At 38.4% G+C, this 19,626-nt stretch overlaps 1 protein-coding gene across 1 annotated transcript; it reads left to right on the forward strand.

Moving 5' to 3' along the window:
* Window positions 1–800: 800 nt before the first annotated feature.
* On the forward strand, window positions 801–5,668 carry LOC116142495 (probable hexokinase-like 2 protein). The gene is given in 13 exon segments (XM_031427917.1): window positions 801–1,038; window positions 1,813–1,937; window positions 2,358–2,578; window positions 2,832–3,026; window positions 3,184–3,364; window positions 3,735–3,815; window positions 3,953–4,108; window positions 4,180–4,278; window positions 4,366–4,497; window positions 4,727–4,807; window positions 5,352–5,450; window positions 5,452–5,508; window positions 5,510–5,668. Coding segments are annotated over 13 exon segments (1,824 nt in total).
* Window positions 5,669–19,626: the final 13,958 nt, after the last annotated feature.

Consider the following 19,626-nt stretch of genomic DNA (forward strand, 5'->3'; position numbering starts at 1 on the left):
ATATCTCCGACAATCTAGGCATAATCTATCATGTCTCCCGTTGTCTTAGTTACAGATCGATTGGTTAAAGACTATCATTGACTAACGAAAATGCTAAACTTAAACACCACTAGTTGGTACAACGTTAATAAGTACAACCTACTAACTTGTATCATCCAATCAAATAATTACACAATAAATGCATTCCTAGTAGAAATGATATTAATGCTACTACAACTTGATTGCAATTAGTACCGAAGCAATTTAAAGTCATAATCAACATTAATAATCTCAAACCGACATTCAATTATGCGAAAATATATATCAATAAACGTTCTCAATGGACATTATCAATTCAAACGTCGAGTATCAGATAATATTAAAGTATCGCAAACAAACTGAAACGAAAACAAATATAATTGAATACAATAAAATTAACCAAATATCCAACATTTGGGCTCATCCAACTAGTCGAGAGCTGATGAGGGAGATTAGTGGAGTCAATCTCGATCTCGCCTACAACGTAACGGACAATCGGGAACTTAGCCGCTCTGGTGGTGATGACGGGAGGTGAAACAGTGGAAAAGATGATCATGGCGAGAGGAGGCAAACGACAGCGATATGATGCGAAGAAGGGCCGAAAAACGACCAAAGGACAGCCGGAATACGAACAGCCGCGGTTCGCCGGGAAAACGTTAATTTTCCAGCGGGTCTCCGGAAAACGTGGCGGAAATGGGATCCGAAGGTACCAATGGAAAGCCTGGTGATGGGAAGTTCAGATCAGGTCCTGGGGAGGTGAGGAGTCGCCGGAAATGAGCAAGATGGCCTGGAAGATGAAGAGGCGCGACGGCAAAACTGCAGATTCCGGCGGTTTCGCGGCGGCGAAGCTAGGGAATGCAGATCCGGCCGTGGGGAATGAAGATCAACCCTGGGGAGCCGAATCGTCGTCGGAAAAACGGCCAAAACTGGCCGGGAAGACGAAACATCACGATGGGGAAGATGAAGAGTCACGGTGGATGCGTGTTTCACGATGGCGGCTTGCGGTGGCTGAGATGAACGGTGCAAGGGGGAGATGAATCGTCGCGGAGAAGACGCAAGGGTCGCCGGAGGGAGACGAAGGGTCGCGAAAAAATCGGGTGAACAGCCTCCCCTGTTCACGCGATCTGCACTTTCTTTTATAGAAGAATGTGTAAAAATCAGTTTAGTCCCTACACAATTGAAACGTGACAAAATCAGCCCTTAAAAGATGAAATTTTACCTCCCTAACTAAATGAGACAAAATCACCCTTAATCCATAAACCACAACCCAATATCAACTCATATATTTTCCAAAATCATTCCAAACACGTTAAATTCATAAGAAAAATATTAGGAAGCGATTTTCGTGAATAAATTCATAAATTCTTTAATTGTCTCAATATACTTCAATTTAATCACAAATGGGGCATTTTTATCACCAAAATAGAGTCACTTTCATGACTCTAACAGTTTGTATATTACACGAGTCACTTTATGGCTTGAAGCAAGCCTCTCAGTCATGGAACACTAAACTCGCCACTACCTTGTTGACAAGAGGTTTTCAGCAGTCCCCTTCAGGCCATTCTTTTTTCTTTAAGAAGCATCATGGTCATATTGTTATACTTCTTGTATATGTTGATGATTTGGTGATTACAGTCAGTGATAATTCCATGATTCAGGCTACTAAAAATCTCTTGCATTCTCATTTTAAGCTCAAGGACTTAGGATCTCTTAGATATTTCTTGGGCTTTGAGGTGGCTCGCTCTTCCATAGTTATAACTCTCTGTTAAAGGAAATACGCTTTGGAGTTGATAGTTGTATCTGGTCTAGCTACTGCCAAGCCCACTTTGGTTCCACTTGATCCTAAATTGAAGCTTACTAATGTGGAATATGATCAAGCTTTTTCTAGACAACCTGATCCTATCTTGAGTGATCCATCGGTATATCAAAAATTGATTGGTAAATAAATATATTTGTGTCTCACCAGACCTAATTTGAGTTTTACAATGAATTTGCTCAGTCAATTTATGCATAAGCCCAAACAATCACATCTCAACACTGCCCTCAAAATTGTTCGATGTGTGAAAGGCTCTACTGGTTTAGGTTTGTTTTTCCCAACTAATGGCACACTACAGTTGCAAGCTTTTTGCGACTCTGATTGGGCCTCCTGCCTCATGACCCACAAGTCAGCAACAGGATTCTATATTTTTATGGGCAACTCCTTGCTATCTTGGAAATCTAAGAGACAAGTCAAAGTGTCTAGATCCTTATCAGAAGCTGAATATCATGGTATGGCCTCCACGATTTGTGAACTTATTTGGTTGTCTCAATTACTCACTGATCTTGGATTTCCTCTGCAGCTTCCCATTCCTCTTGGATGTGATAATCAATCAGCCATTCACATTGCCTCTAGTCCCATTTTCCATGAATGTACAAAGCACGTTGACATTAATTGTCATATTGTTCGTGCAAAGATTAAAGTAGGTTTAGTGCATCCAGTCCATATTCCTACACAAGATCAGCATGCTGATTTGTTTACTAAGGTTGTTCCTACTGCTCTTCATCGCCATTTGCTGTCCAAGTTGGGAGTGTTGGATATTCATCACCCACCAACTTGAGGAGGGGTCTTGGATTATTGTATTATAGTTACTGTATTGAATTGAATGGTAAATATAGTTAGTTAGTAGTTAACTGTTGTAGTTAGATAGAAAGTTAGTTTAAAACTGTTGTAGTTAGATAGCAAGTTAGTTAGTTTAACTGTGGTTAATTTGACCATAGTTACCGGGTTTGTATAAAAGTGTAATAAGTGCATTTTGTTTCTCCTTCTTCTTAAGCTTCTCAGCTGAAGTACTAAAAGTTTGTTCTTCGTTGTACTCTGGATCAAAATCAAACAGATCATACTATGGAATAAATTTGAGAGGAACCAATTCTTTGATCTTGTGTGCAAGACTTGGAGGGAACGATGAGCCTATTTCTGATTTACACAGGGAGGAGATTCACACTTCTTCCAATGTGATGCTTGGAACTTCGCAGGACTGATTTTAATGGTATATTTTTAAAAATATTGATTACAAAACAGATGCTGGACATCTTGTCTTGTGTACTTGCTTTTAAATTCTTGTTTACATTTGAAAGATAGTTATTATGTGGTCGGGAATGAAAATTTTGCTGAATTCGTGATGGTCTTCAGGAATTATACGACAACATGGCTGTGGAGATAGAAAAATTAATTTCTGCACATCCGGAGGACGACAATGGCCCAGCAAAAGAGAAGAAATTGGGTTTCATCTTGTCATATCCAGTGGAGCAAGCTGCATCAACCTCTGGGTCTGCCATAAAATGGAAGAGTTTTGCGGTTAATGATGCAGTTAAGTTTGCTTATCTTAACTTCAATTTATTGGTAACAGAACACTTGTCATTTTTATTGCTTTAAGGTGGCCTATTTAGAACAACCTAGAGGCGGCCTTCCCTTTGTAGGAAAAGGATATCATCGGTTGTACTACTTGCATATTGATTGGAAACCTAACAAAATTTCAGATTCCCCTCTAGATTTAAGTAGCATCACTATTAGTTCTGATTCCATATCTAAATACACATTCTTCGCTTTCAATGTGCAAAAAGTCTATGAAAGGCAAGCGTAAATCATGGCCATGCAATTAGAAACCTTTATATTTTCCCACTTGAACTCTATCAATTGTGAAGATCTACTGTCCTCCTAAACTGAAACTTGACATAAGTAATCAGGTTGGGAAAAGCTCGTAGCTGAAGTCAATCAAGCTTTGGAGAAAAATGGTGTGAACATTCGTGTTTATGCATTGGTAATTAACCAACTACTTCTGTCCAATTGATTCTTTTTAACTCCAAATGTTTAATGGTCTGTTATGTCAATAATAACATTGTTCCACATGAAAAATGAGGAATTTTTCTTGCTCATCTTGGCTAAGATCTTAAGCAGGTTGATGATACAATTGGAAATCTAGCTAGAGGTAGATACTATGACAGAGAAACTATGGTTGTTGTTACTGTAGGAATGGGCACAAATGCTGCTTATGTAGAATCACCACAGGCAGTCCCTAAATGGGAAGGTCCATCGCCCAAAGCAGGCGAGATGGTTAGCGATTAATGTAAACTAATTTGTGTCCTTGGTGAACAGTATATTAATCTTTATGTTTAGCATTGCAGGTCATTAGCAAGGAATGGGGAAACTTCAGTTCCTTTCATCTCCCGATAACTGAATATGATGCTTCTTTAGATGCTGGAAGCTCGAATCCTGGTCCCCGGGTAAGGCAGGTTATATATATTTAAAAATTATAATGTCTCTATGGCCATAAGATCAATTCATTTGTTTCTGATCTTTTTTTGTCCCAGATCTTTGAAAAGCTGACTTCAAAAATGTATTTGGGAGAAATTGTGAGAAGAGTCTTACTAAAGATTGCCCAAGAAACTGCCTTATTTGGAGATATTGTACCTCCAAAACTTAGAGTTCCGTTTCAATTAAGGTATCAAAGATTATATAGAAGTAATTGTAATCCTAGTGTATTATATCAGTTGCAACAAAGTAGGCCAATATAGTTGATGCAATGTATTAAATTATTGCTTTAAGTGACAATGAACCTTCATAATATACGATTAATTGAAAATTAAACTTGTCTAATAAGTATGCAATGCAATAGAAATGAGAAAAGAAATCCATTGTTTATAAGTTTTATGATATGTTTTCTCATATAACTCACCTGATATGGCTGCCATGCATCAAGACACATCTGAAGATCATGAAGTGGTTGGTGAAAAACTCGAGGAAATTTTTGAGGTAAGGTTTCCTTAACAGTGAACTGATCCATTTATTGTAATTTGAAAATTGAAGAAAGACAGAACAAGAGGAAAGAAAGAAGGGGAGAGAATTTCTTTTATCATTTGCCTCAACGTCACAGGTCATATAGTAGTGAGCCGGCGGTAGCCCCTAGGCTATGTGACCAGCAATCTCCACGGTGAATCCCAGCTTCTGTGATAGATCTTGGCTGGCGCCGGAAAGATGATAAAATAATGGAGACCACGACAAAGCTTGGAAAGGAAGGAGGCTCACTCGTTAAACCCTAAGAGCTCTGATACCATATTAAAAATGAGACCCTGGAACTGCCGTTCAACCAAGAACTTGACTTGGAACTGCCATTCAACCAAGAACTTGACTGGAAACAAATATTAAATATAATAACAATCCCATAGATTCTTCAATCTTCCTTGTCTAATCATATTGAAAACTAATTGGTTCTTCTGTACTTCTATAATCAGATTCGCTACTCAACTCATCACCTGAAATTGTCTGTCTTAGTTAACTATTACATTGATTGTTCCAGATAACAGATTCTACTGCAATGGCGAGAGAAGTTGTAGTGGAAGTTTGTCACATTATTGCAGAACGTGGAGCACGTATGGTTGGAGCTGGCATTGTGGCCTGTGTGGATACTAAACAAGCTTGGAAGAATTGAACATAAGAGAAGTGTCGTAAGTGTTGGAAGATGGACTTTATGAGCAATATAGAGTCTTCATAAATTATTTGCACAGCACTGTATGGGAAATGCTAGGGAATGAACTCTCAGAAAATGTAATTGTTGAACACTCTCACGGGGGCTCTGGAGCCGGGGCCCTCTTTCTAGCTGCTTCCGAATCATAGATTGCTGCATCCTAACATGTATTTTATAGGAATACATCCGGAAGCAATTTGATTTTTCCTTCTCCCTTTGTAATCTTTTCAACAATTTTAATTTTTTTTAAATCATTATCATTGAGAAAATAGGTTTTTTTTGGCGACAGGGAGCAAATGGTAATGTTCAGTGACACAACCTAGAATTGAATAGCAGTTGGAAGGGCCGATCCCACTGGACCATAAATAGACCAAACAAGCAAGACAAGCTGAAAATGACTGTAGGTTATAAGGTGAAAACAGATGTGCTAAAAACCCTCATTTTTTTTTTCTGTCAACTTCCTTACGATTAAAGCAAAGTCCAATCTACATAGCAGGGCAGAAAGCTCCCTTACATAAAGCAAGCATACATGCAGTACTTATCAATGATCAATCCAATCTCATTCCCTGATAATTACCCTTGATCAATAAAATAAAACTATTTAGGTGATTTTAAAACAAAACCATATGAACTAATCCAAGAATTACATAGAAATAGATGTTATAAACACTGGGTCATTTAATCAATCTCAAACAATTGTATCTTGATTAATTCCAACCAAACGAATGGCTCGATTCCTCCAGAAATGAGCAACAATAATCGTTTAATAATGGCAATCCTGTCACCAAGGACATATCCACACTACAATATATAGGTTCAATTGAAGCTACTAAAACTTTAAAAAAATCAAAAAAAGGCTTTTATTTTATAATATTTATAATTTTAATCTCACTTAAATTCATATTAAACCACTTAAATCTTGAGAAAAAAAAAAAAAAGTTTTATATTTTATAATATTATAAAAAAGTTTTATATTTTATAATATTTATAATTTTAACGCCATTTAAATTCATATGGAATCTACTCAAATTTTGAAAAAAATCAGAAAAGATTTTATGTTTTATAATATTTACAATTTTGATTCCACTTAAATTCATATTGACCTTATAAAATTTTATTTTAAATTTATCAACTTAAATTAAATGTTTTAAACTCACTTAATAAAAATCTTAACTTCGTCCCTGCCTGTCAGCGAAACAATATACCCGGTACCATTCCACATGGGCTCACCAAGTTAACGCAAATTGCTTTCCTTGACCTCTCTTCAAACTTCCTTTCTGGTCAAATACCAACTACGAATTGGAGGACTCTTGAATCTTAGATGTCTTGAACTCTCTGATAATAAACTTAACGGTCCTATTCCATGCAATATTGGTGGACTTCCAAACTGATTTCTCCTTATTTGAGACAACTTTTTCAATGGCACAATACCTTCCCAACTTGGAGAATCAGCAGTCATAGATTATTTGAATTTTTCGCACGATAACCTTTCGAGCACATTCCAAAATCTTTCCATACAGCATATGGCTTATACTTCTACTTGTCATAAGATGAATTGGAGGGCGAAATCCCAACTTGGCGATTTGGATATCCATCGCAGCAAATTACAGGGAATACGGGTTTATGTTGCAAACTTAAGGGTTTTCCTTTTTGCACTGTACATCCTCCAGCTGCACTTACAATTCGGGACTTGCGAAAGAAATCCCGAGATCAGGGAATTCATTTAGGTATAGTTTTTCTTCCTATCTCAACATTTGTCACCCTCTTGAATTTACGATTCATGTTTCTCCTTAGGGGGAACGACATACACCTATCCAGAGTTTACTGTAAAGACAAATTGGTACCTAAAAAGTTTTGAAATGACAAATACTCGCTTTCTATCCAAATCCGTTAGTAAATCTGTTAACTAAAATGGTGTTATCAATATTCTATCATTTTTGTAGGGTAATTTTCACATTTTATGTTTTAGGGTTTGTGCATAAAAAAATAAAAAAAAAGTTAAAAAAAAAAATTGCATTAATAAAACATTAATAAAACCTGTCCAAATCTCTTATCTTTCTTCTTTTTCTCCCTCTTCTCTTTCTCTTATTCTCTCCCTTCTCTTTGTTTCCTTTCTTGTCCCTCTTTTTCCTCCAGTCACTAGGCAAGAACCCGGCACCGAAATATGGACTAGAAGCTAGCCAGATCAAAAGCATCTCTCCTCTCTCTCTTCCCGTCTTCATCTTCTTCATCTCTCTCATAAAAGGGCAAAAAAAAGGGGAGCACCCATTTTCTGGAAGCCTCGTCACCAAAAACCTTTCCTCTCCCTGCCAATCGTCTTTTTGATGTGCCCTCTCCAAAAACCCCATTTTTCCCGTCGCCGTTTGCTTACATTTCACCGCCGATTGAATTCCTAGGGTTTTTGTTGTTTGTTGAATTGGGATTGATTGGTCTTTTTCAGAGTTTCTGATGGGAAATTGATGGTTGGAGATTGATTGGGAGTGTTTTTTCTGTGTTTTTGTTTGATTTTTGGGGATTTCTGATCAGTTTTTGCATTGATGATTGATTTTCCAAGTTTTGGCACACCACTTGTTTGAGGTTTTGCCCCAACCCTTCTATGCCTTGCGTGTTTTGGTTCTTTTGAGTGTTTGAGAGTGGTTCTTCGGGATTTTTTGCATTGAATCTTTTGGTGATTTGAGTGAGGTTTCTTTAGGGCTTTGGTTATTTTTGCTGGTTGTTGTCCTTGCTCTAGCAACTGTGGTTTTGGCAAGAGATGAAGAAGATGAAGACGAAATTTTAATTAAAATTAATTATAAAAATAAAATAATTAAATTGAGAAGGAAGATTTTTATAAAATTAATATTAAAGAGAGAAAATGGACACGTGACCAATGCAGAATGTTATATATTTTTTTTTTTTTTTGGATATAAAATTATCATATTGTCCTTCTTTAAACGAACTTCACTAACAGATTTTAGACGGAAGGTAGGTAACTAACGTTTTCAAACTTTTTGGGTACCAAATTGTCTTTATAGCAAACTATGGGTGGGTGCATGTCGTTCGGCTTTTCTCCTAAAGCGTAAGAATAGAAAAGCTAAACCAGGGATAGAAGCAACCAAAAGTGGAGGTTAAACTTACTTATATTGGTTTGAAATCCACTACCCAAGAATAATCTTATTGATAATTAGAACCTTCCCCTATAAGGTAAAAATGTTAGGCGGGCCCCATGGTAACTTTAGGGTTGGACATGGGCTCTTGATGTTGGATTGGATATGGGCTCTTGATGTTGGACATGGTAACCTTCATTTATTAGAGCACCACCTCCATAACTTTAGAATTGGATATGGGCTCTTGATGTTGGATCCGCTTGCTAGCCTGTGCTCCCAACATTTACTTCAACTCTTCAACTAAACCGCTATTTATTTGTTTATGAATTTAGACCCGGCAAACTTGGACCCGTACCCGCGGGTCCATGGGTATCCAGATAAAATAGGTGGATACAGGTAACCATAATAATTACCCTACCATGCATGTTTACCTGTGCCCAGCCCGCTCATGAAAATAATGGGTGGGTCGGGTGATACTCACGGCTACCCACATTTAACTTTAAAAAAAACTAAGCCTTTTCTCTCTCATGCCACCAGCGCCCAGCAGCTCTCACTCTCAATCTCTCTCACGCACGCAGCTCCCCTCTCAATCTCTCTTCACCATTGTCACGCCTAGCATACTCTTTTTCTACGAGCGAGGAAGAAGCTAAAGAAGTCAAAGAAGTGGAAGCGTCTTCGTTGTCATCCAAATGCCGATGTGAAAAGTCACTACTCGAACTCTCTGATTCACTCAAATCTGCACTATTGTTAACCTGCCTTTTCTCTCTGTTTTATTTCTTGTTTCTTCTAGATCCTTCTTGTTTCTTGATAAAAACCTTCATGGCATCAGAGCTATAGACAAGCGTCAATGGCTCAATCGATTCCTGAATTCTCTAATCTCACTTCAAAATCAGAGATAGAACAAACCTGTGCTGGAACTGAGTCAATTCCAGTATACAGTCGTCACTTCCTATGGTTTCAGTAAAGCTTGGAGAAAAGAATTACAGTCGCTGGCGTTCTCAAATTCTTCCAGCACTTGCATCTCATGATCTTGATGGATTTATAACTGGTGAGAAAATATGTCCACCTATGCTTGTTATTGAAAAGTCTGATAATTCTGAAGATATTATAAAAAGGCCAAACCCTAAGTATTTTAATTGGAAAAGAACTGATCAATGTTTGGTAACCTGGTTGTTTTCATCGATATCTGAATCTATGTTCAGACATGTAGCAAAATGTGTGAGCTCTTATGAAATTTGGAATACATTGGAGTTACATTTTCAGTCTATTTCAAAGGCTAGGACTCTACATCTAAGAAACTTATTACAAACTACTAAGAAAGATTCATCTAGCATCAACGAGTATGTCTTGAAAATGAAAGAGTTAGGAGATGAGCTGGTAGCTAGTGGTGTTAATCTTAGTGATGAGGAGCTTTTGTTGTATATTCTGGATGGTCTTGGTCCAGAGTGTGATGCGGTGGTTGCTAACTTGACTTACAATAGTAGTACAGCAAGTATTCAGGACTCTCAATTCATGCTTCATAAGCATGAGATAAGACTGGAACGACAACACAATAGTCTGACCAATTTTCATGAACAAATGACATCTGCCTTATTTGCTTCTAGACAAGAATCTAGTAACTCACTTGCACCTGTACCTAACCTTGTAATGAGTACAACACCTAAACTTAAGCTGTTGCTATCCAACTATCATCAACTATCAGGCTATAGTTATCAGCCTGGTACTAATAATAGCACTACAGTAGGAGCACCGAGTTATTCTACAGGAGCAAGTGTTGAGTTTGGGAATAACAGTCCTTATAGCCAAGTTTTTGGTAGACCTTGCCACTTCCCTAATGCACAGCAGTTCTTTACAGGAGGTGCTCAGCTGAATAACAATCCAATGACAGGAAGAGAAAGAGGTAGAGGTAGAGGTAGAGGTAGAGGTAGAGGAAGAGGATTTTTCAAACCAAAATTAGTGTGTCAAGTGTGTGGGAAAACAGGACACTCTACCATACAATGTTATTACCAGTTTGATCAAGAGTATCAGTGGTTTGTTGGTCCAAATTATGGTTCTCAACCACAACCAAGTGGCTACATTCCATCTGTTCCTCCTTCGAATGTGTCTAATGAAGGTTTTAATACTCCAGCTCAGGGTTTGTTTGCGAATGCGTCCAATCATGTCAACTTTCCTAATTACACATCCAATAATTCACAAGTGCAGAACTCTTCTTTTGGTTTGTTTCATGATCAATATGCATCTGGAGGTCCACAAATACATCACAATTCTATAGTTTTTTATCCATCAACTGTAAGAAATCAATCCTCGGTTGTACCTACTTATCATAACACCAATGTTGATGCTTCTAGTAATCTGCCACCGCAAAATGTCAAAGACATTTTCTCTGGTTCAGCTTCTCATCTGCAGCCTATAGCTACTCCACAGACACTCTGTGATTAGTCTTGGTATATGGACTTTGGAGCTTCCAATCACATGGTAGCTGATGGATCCAACTTCATGATTAAGTCCAATTATCCTGGAAATTCCAAGGTGCAAGTAGGTAATGGGGAAGCTATTCCAATTACCCATACAGGTATGTTGTTGATTCCCTCTTTTGATACTCATAGATTGATTCATCTTAGAGATATTCTGTGTGTTCCCAAAATTGCAAAGAACTTGCTAAGCATCTCACAAATAACTAGAGACAATAATGTTATTGTGGAATTTCATGCCGATTACTGCTTGGTAAAGGACAAAAATAGTATAGCGGTATTGCTTCATGGCACTGTTAAGGATGGACTGTATCAAGTTGAACTTTCTCATGCTATCACCTCCACTCCACAATTCACTGGTTCTATTGCTGCTGCGTTTCTATCCTCATCAAAAGCTAATTCTGTTTCAAGTGTTGTTAACAATAAAGCTGCTCCAGATTCAAATGTGGCTAGTCATCAGTCTACTGCTGTATGTAATGCTGCTGAAGAATTGAATAAAGTTGATGTTGTTTTTGTTTCAAGTACTGATAATAGTGAAAATGTCTTTGAATCAAATAATGATGTTCTTAGCTCTACTGGTGCATGTTATACTACTGCAAAATTAAATAAATCTACAAGTGTAGACTTACTTTTGCTATGGCATGCAAGGTTAGGACACCCCAATAGTCGAACTCTTCATGTTGTGATAGACAAATTGGATGTAAAACAACATTTGCAATGCAATAGAAGTTTTTTTTGTGAGGCTTGTCAATATGGAAAACTGCAACAATATCATTTTCCTGCATCTTCTTCCAAAGCAATAGTCCCTTTAGAGTTGATTACTCTTATCTATGGGGACCAGCTCCTATCACATCCAAAGAAGGCTATAAATACTATATTATCTTTGTTGATGACTATAGCCGTTTTACATGGATATATCCTTTAAAACTCAAGTCTGAAGCTTACACAGCCTTTGTTCAATTTCATTGTTTTATAGAGAAGCAATTAAACCACAAAATAAAGGCACTGCAGACTGAGTGGGGAGGTGAATTCAGAGCCTTTACTAGTTATCTTCAACATCATGGAATCCTATTTAGACACTCTTGCCCATATCTCTACCAGCAAAATGGAAAGGTGGAGAGAAAGCACGGATCCATCACCGAATTTGGTCTCTCACTCTTGGCTGATGCTGGGATGCCATTAACTTACTGGTGGGCTGCCTTTAGTAAAGCCACCTACGTTCTCAATAGACTACCAACATCAGTTCTTGATTTTGCATCTCCATATGCTGTTTTGTTCAATAAAGAGCCTAACTATGTTGAACTCAAAGTGTTTGGTTACAGTTGTTACCCTTATCTCAGGCCCTATAACAAGCACAAATTTGCTTTTCACATAGAAAAATGTGCTTTTCTTGGCTATAGCCTCACTCGCAAAGGATACTTATGCCTAAACTCAAAGGGTCGAATTTATATTGTCAAGTAAGTGAGATTTAATGAGCTTGATTTCCCTTTCAAAAGTGGCTTTACTTCTACAAATGTGACACTGGCAGAAAGTGAATCTATGTTTGTAAGTTCATCTTCTTCATCTTGGACACTTCCACAAAATTCAGCAAGTTTGTCTGATTTGCCAGTGGCCTCTCATGAGTTGTCAAGAGATCTTTCCAGATCTGCTGTTCTTCCTACTTGTTCTCATGATCAACCAGTTGACTTACCTAATGTTCCAGTGGTCTCACATGAGTTGTCAAGGAGTTCTTTCAATCCAACAACTGATCCCTCAGAGCATAATGACACATCTAATTTACACTCTTCAATAGCTCTTGTCCATTCTGTTGAAGACGTGGTTAAGCATAATTTGTTCCTTGTAGAAGCCTTAGTTCCAAATAGTCCTACTTCTGAGCATAATTTACACTCTTCAGTAGCTCATGTCCACTCTATTGAGAACATGTTTGAGTTTAATTTGTCTCCTGCAACAGCTTCAGTTCCAAATAGTCTTACCTCTGATCTAGTTACTATTGATTCAACTTCAGTCTTGAATGTACACCCTCTGCTAACCAGGTCAAAGACTGGTACTAGACCTGTCAAAAGCCATGTTGCTTATCCAGCTGTGCTATCCTCAACTGCTATTTTTCCAGAACCAAGATCAGTCACTGAGGCACTAAAAATTCCTGAATGGAGACAAGCTATGTCATCTGAGTATCAACCCTTATTGAAAAATGATACATGGGAGGTGGTTCCATATGAAGAAGGAATGAATGTTGTTGGTAGTAAGTGGGTCTTTAAGACCAAATTAAACTCAGATGGTACCCTACAAAAATATAAAGCCAGCTGGTAGCCAAAGGCTTCCAGTAGACTCCTGGACTGGATTATTTTGACACCTTCTCCCCAATGGTTAAAGCAGCTACTATTAGGGTAATGATGTTGTTAGACCGGTCGTCACGGTCACAAAATTAAACCTAAATACCATAGTTAGCAGTAAGCAGGATCAAATCCACAGGGAGCAAGACTAACAACCTAATGTATTTTAAGTAGCGGAAATGAAATTAGCAATTGATTAAAGAAACTAAATAGACTAAATGCAAATAATGAAATAGTGCAATTAAAACTAATAAAGACTTTATAATAAAAAATGTTGCCGTTACGGTTTTGGTTCGACACGAGACCGACTCACACAATTCTTCTCCAACCTCTACGATCCCCTAAACCTACAAGGCAAGGTAAATCAATGAAATGGCTTCCCGACACTCTAGGTATAATCTATCTTGTCTCACCCGATCACTCAAGTTTGATTGGTTAAAGACTATCACTGAACGTCGATAAACGCTACAAGGCAAAACCACTAGTTGGTACGCGATTAACAAATACAATTTGTCAACATGTAATATCCAATCAACCAACTTCACAATAAACGCAACAATAGTAGAAATTAAATTAAATCCGAACACAACTTAATTACAATCGATGCGAAGTAATGAAAAGCAATATTCATCATTTAATTATTCCAAACCAACGTTTATCATTCAGCAAGTTCTATGAAAACATTTAATCATAATGGACAGCAATATTCATCACAAGTTATGCTCAAATCATATTAAAGTATCGAAATCAAACATGAAACGAAAACAAATATAATCTGAAGCACAATACTACCAAATGTCCTATTATCGGGCTCATCCAACTAGTCAAGAGCTGATGAGGAGAGTCGTGGAGTCAATCCCGATCTTGCCTATGCCATAACAGACAACCGGGAACTTAGCCGCTCATGGTGGTGATGATGGAGGCCGAAACAGTGGAAACGAAGCTAACCATGGCGGAGAGGAGGTAACCGACAGCAATATGATGTGAAGAAGGGGCAAAAACGACCAACGGACAGCCCGGAATACGAACAGCCGCACTTTGCCAGAAAACGTTAATTTTCTGACGGGTCTTCAGGAAAACGGTGGCAGAAATGGGATCCGAACGTACCGATGGAAAGCTCTGGTGATGGGGAGTTCAGATCAGGTTCTGGGGAGGTGAGAAGTCGTCGGAAATGAGTAGGATCTGGCCTGGAAGATGAAGAGGCGTGGCGGCAAAATCACGGATTCCGGCGGTTTTCGTGGTGGCTGAAGCTAGGGAAGTGTAGATCCAGCCATGGGGAAGGGAGATCGACCCTTGGGGAGCTGAAACGTCGCCAGAAAATGGCCAAAACTGGCCTGGAAGATGAACAGTCACGGTGGTGGAAGACGAAACGCCGCGACTGCGTTCTGTGATTCACGGTGGTGGTCCGGGACGATGGGATGACGACGATCTGCTCACGAGGAAGCCGAAAAGTCGCCAGAGGTCGCCGAAAATGGAAGACGAAGAGTCGCCGGAAAAGATGATGAACAGCCCCCCCTGTTCACGCGAACTGCAATTTTCTTTTATAGAACAAATTGCAAAATATCAGTTTGGTCCCTGTATAATTGAAAAGTGACAAAATCAGCCCCTTAAAACATGACATTTTACCCCCTAAACAGCATAAATGAGACAAAATCACCCTTAATCCATAAACCACAACCTAATATCAACTCATATACTTTCCAAAATCATTCCAAACACGTTAAATTCATAAGAAAAATATTAGAAAGCGATTTTCGTGAATAAATTCATAAATTCTTTAATTGTCTCAATATACTTCAATTTAATCACACATGGGGTATTTTTATCACCAAAATAGAGTCACTTTCATGACTCTAACAGATGTCCTTGGCAGTTCATCAAAGGTGGGATATTCAGCAGTTGAATGTGAATAACACATTTCTAAATGGTGAGCTAACAGAAAAGGTCTTCATGCTACCTCTGGAAGGGTACTCTGATTTTGAATCACATAAACATAATTCATAGCAAGTGTGCAGATTGCAAAAGGCATTATATGGCCTTAAGCAAGCTCCTAGAGCTTGGTTTGATAAACTCAAGTCTATGTTGATTGGTTGGGGCTTTGTTAATTCAGTATCCGATATCAGTTCAGTCTCTTCTTTTACAAACAAGACTCTACTATTATGTATTTACTTGTGTATGTGGACAACATATTGGTGACTGGAAATGATGATCATCTGATTTCTAAACTAATAGCAGATTTGAATGTTAAGTTTGCTCTGAAGACCTTAGGTTCAGTTCAATATTTCCTAGGCTTTGAATTCAATCGAAATTCCTCTTATTTACTTCTCACACAGACCAAATATGCTCAAGATTTACTCACAAAGGCTGGAATGGCAGACTCTAAGCCTTGTTCTACACCAATGGCCACTGGTTTCAAACTTGGTTCAACAGATAGTAAAGTGTTTTATCAACCCACTCTATATAGAAGCATTATAGGGGGGCTACAATATTTGACTTTGTTCAGGCCAGACCTGGCTTTTGCTGTAAATAAACTTAGTCAATATTTATAGCAGCCCACTAAAGTTCATTGGACTGCCTGTAAACATGTTCTAAGATATGTGAAAGGAACTCTGAGATATGTTATTCTGTTCACCAGGAAAAAGGTTTTTGCCTTGGAAGCATTTGCTGATGCAGATTGGGCTGGAGATGAAATGGATAGACGGTCCACCAGTGGATATACTATCTGTTTAGGAGGTAATCTTGTTCAGTGGTCTTCTAGGAAACAAAAAGTAGTCTCTTTATCCTCGACTGAGGCTGAGTATCGGTCACTTAGCCAGGTTGCCACTAAAGTAATGTGGATTCAAAATTTGTTTAAGGAACTTGACATTCAAATCAGTAACATCCCAGTGATTTGGTGTGATAATATGAGTGCTGGAGCAGTCTCATCTAATCATGTTTTTCATGCTCGGACAAAGCTCATTGAAATTGATGTGCACTTTGTCCGAGAGTTGGTTACAAGACGATTGTTGATAGTTCAATATATTGCTTCAGGGTGTCAAATGGCAGATATATTAATCAAAGCACTTCCTAGTTCTCGATTTGCTATGCTTAGAAACAAGTTAAATGTTACAGATACTTTACCAAGTGATGACACTAGTGCTAATCCTGAGGTGTCTAACTAAAGAACTCTGAGATTGTAACAATTAATTGGTCTCATGAAAAAGGTGATATGAAGGAAGTGTTACTCTGTTTTTGTGTTCAATTGTTGGAAATATAGTCTTGACATAATTAGGAGTGGAAAACTTGAAGACTGTTTAGTTTACGGGAGGATAGTAGTATAAGAAGTCAGCTTGATATTGTTAGTTGAAAGTTGTTCATGAAAAGGTGATATGAAGGAAGTGTTACTCTGTTTTTGTGTTCAATTGCTGGAAATGTAGTCTTGATTTTATTAGTTTTGGTTAATTTGTTGATTGTTTAGTTTACCGGAGGATAGTAGTATAAGAAGTCAGCTTGGTATTGTTAGTTGAAAGCTGTTCATGAAAAGGTGATATGAAGGAAGTGTCACTAGTGTTACTCTGTTTTTTGTGATCAAATGCTAGAAGTGTAGTACTGACAGAATCAGGAGTGGAAAACTTGAAGACTGTTCAGTTTCTGGGAGGATATTAGTATAAGAAGTCAGCTTGGTATTGTTAGTTGAAGGTCGTTCAGTTTACAGGAGGATATCATTATAGAAGTCAGCTTGTTGAAGTTCAGTATATTGATGTGATGTGCGCAGGGTTGTGTTTATAAAACAAAGTAAAAGAATAATAAAGAAACGATGATGTTTTAGCTTTATGTAATGTAATAGAATGTATGTTACATAAGTCATCATTCTCCTCTGTAAAAAAATAACAAACAGACGGAATACACGTTTTTCTGATGAATTGTTAACCCGGCTTTTCTCTCTGTTTTATTTCTTGTTTCTTCTAGATCTTTCTTGTTTCTTGATAAAAGCTGTTTGTCTTTTTTTTTTTTTTTTAAAGATTTTAATGTCTATTTAAACTGACTTTATTTTCCTATGAAAATCTATAGGCAGTAAAGAGAATCTTTTTAATCTCCCTACACCTTCAAAATCCATCTCCATCCTCCAATCGCATTTTATGGTTTTCTTAAAATATTTTATCATCTTTGTAATTTACTTTGCTGGGGATGATTCCATTTTACTATTTCATTTTGTGTATTTTGTTTGTTTGTGTTTTAAGTTTTGTTGCTTATGATTTACCAAATGTAGTTTCAGCATAATTGATTGATGAAAGCAACCTGTTTTGTTAACTAGAAGAAAAGGTTTTGGGCTTTTACTACAAGAAGCTGTGACAAGGTATTAAATGCATCTTCAATACAGGGCTACCAAAGGAAAATCAAACAGGTTTGACATTTGAATAACAAAAATCAGGGGAAAAATGACCAAATTAAGTTTTTGCGGGTGACCCACGGGTCAACCCGTACTCTCACGGGTGGGGTACGGGTAATGACTTTTTCTATACACTTGTTTGACCCGTTACCCGTGGTTGCCTGTCCCGTATCTGCCCCGTTTGCCAAGTCTAGTTATCATCTTCACACTTGAGCGGTTTAATTCGACTCTTGAATTTATTATTAGTTTAATTTTGCTTACCTGCATATATTCAAATTAATTATAAGTTAATTTGATATTCTTCGAAATATTTAGTTAACCTTTGAGCAAATACGTAATAAAAAGAGCGACTCAGTCATTTGATTATGGTTAAATAATTTCCATTTCAGTTAAGTAATTTATAATTGAATACTTGACAATTTATCAACTAAACACAGGCTAGTTTGTCCAGTATTAGATGACATCTAATACAAATTTGAATTAATCATACAACAACTTCACAAATGCTATTACTCCAGGAATAGGCACAAATGCTACACCTAATTACCCTTGTTATGCCTGGAAATCAAGGGCTGACGTAGGAAGTCACGTGATGAAGTGTGACCTGCTCCCATCAGAACGGTAAGCGCACGTCAGGCCTGCCAGACACTATGGAGCTCCCATGTTTCCATTTCCCTGCTCCAAATCACGTGAAATCAGCTTGGGACGTGGGAAATGTTACGTAAAGCTGGATTATATCCTGACATTCATACCAACCCATGGATTTAATGATGATTATATGCATTCATCTCGTTATAAAAAGAGGAAGACCCCTTCATTAAAGGGATTCGGCCATTTTACACTTGAACTCTCTCTCTCTTGCAAACTTTGTATTTACTTTTCCTAATCATTTGTAAGTCAGTCCGCTGTTGCGACCTGACCCACTATACTAATACAAATCAGTGGACGTAGGACTTGCTACCTTAGCATCCGAACCACTTTAAAAAGCTCTCATTGCATTTATTCTACATTCTCTCCATAATCACGTGTGTCCCTTGATCAATCAACGTTACGCACGTGTCAATTAGTTGGTGTTAAAATCACGCATCAACAGTTTGGCGCTAGAAGAAGGGCCTGATTTAGCGTTCATCCTTCATCAGGAGAATCTCTAACCTACTAGTGCTATAGCAACAAATGGCCCGCCAATCCGAACCTGAGCAAGCCAACCAGCGCATTGAGGGAGTTCCCCTAACCGAGGGGGATACCCTTTCCAGGATACTTCCAGTTTCACAAAATGCTGCAATGGATATCCCGGTCGCTTCCCAGCTTGACCCCGCCATCAGAAGCTACCTGGAGAGGTTCGACAATACTCTCCAAACAGTCAACCAGAGGCTGGACTGTTTGGACCAAGGCATATCATCTACAACAGCTGGGGCGGTGCAACCGCCAAAAACGCCTGTAGGTCACGTGAAGTGCCGCGAGCACTGCAGCGCATAGACGTAAGGGTAAGCAAGTGGCAAAAAGCAAGCCTACGGGCTTTAAAGGGTCAGCGAACACAAACCATGCTCTAAGCAGGTGCCAGCAAAGCTGAGACTCGGCAAAAAAGTGAATCTCGAGCTGTCCCATGCCACATTGCAAATGAACCCAAGCAAAAGTGCCGAGCGGGACGATTCTTATCACCGCCAGCAGAGCGATCCTGATCACTATGATGCGGGAGGTCCCCACACCTTGCGGGGCGGTTCATACCACCGCGAGGGTCATGAAAGTACCCCGCACCATCCATCGCCTTCACACGCCTCTAGTCAGCGTGTGCCGAGAGTGATCAAAAATGCTGGCCGAGGCGAAGAGGAGTCCAACCTTCGGACTTTC

The sequence above is a fragment of the Pistacia vera genome, unplaced genomic scaffold (assembly GCF_008641045.1).
Source record: "Pistacia vera cultivar Batoury unplaced genomic scaffold, PisVer_v2 Contig410, whole genome shotgun sequence".
NCBI lineage: Eukaryota > Viridiplantae > Streptophyta > Magnoliopsida > Sapindales > Anacardiaceae > Pistacia > Pistacia vera.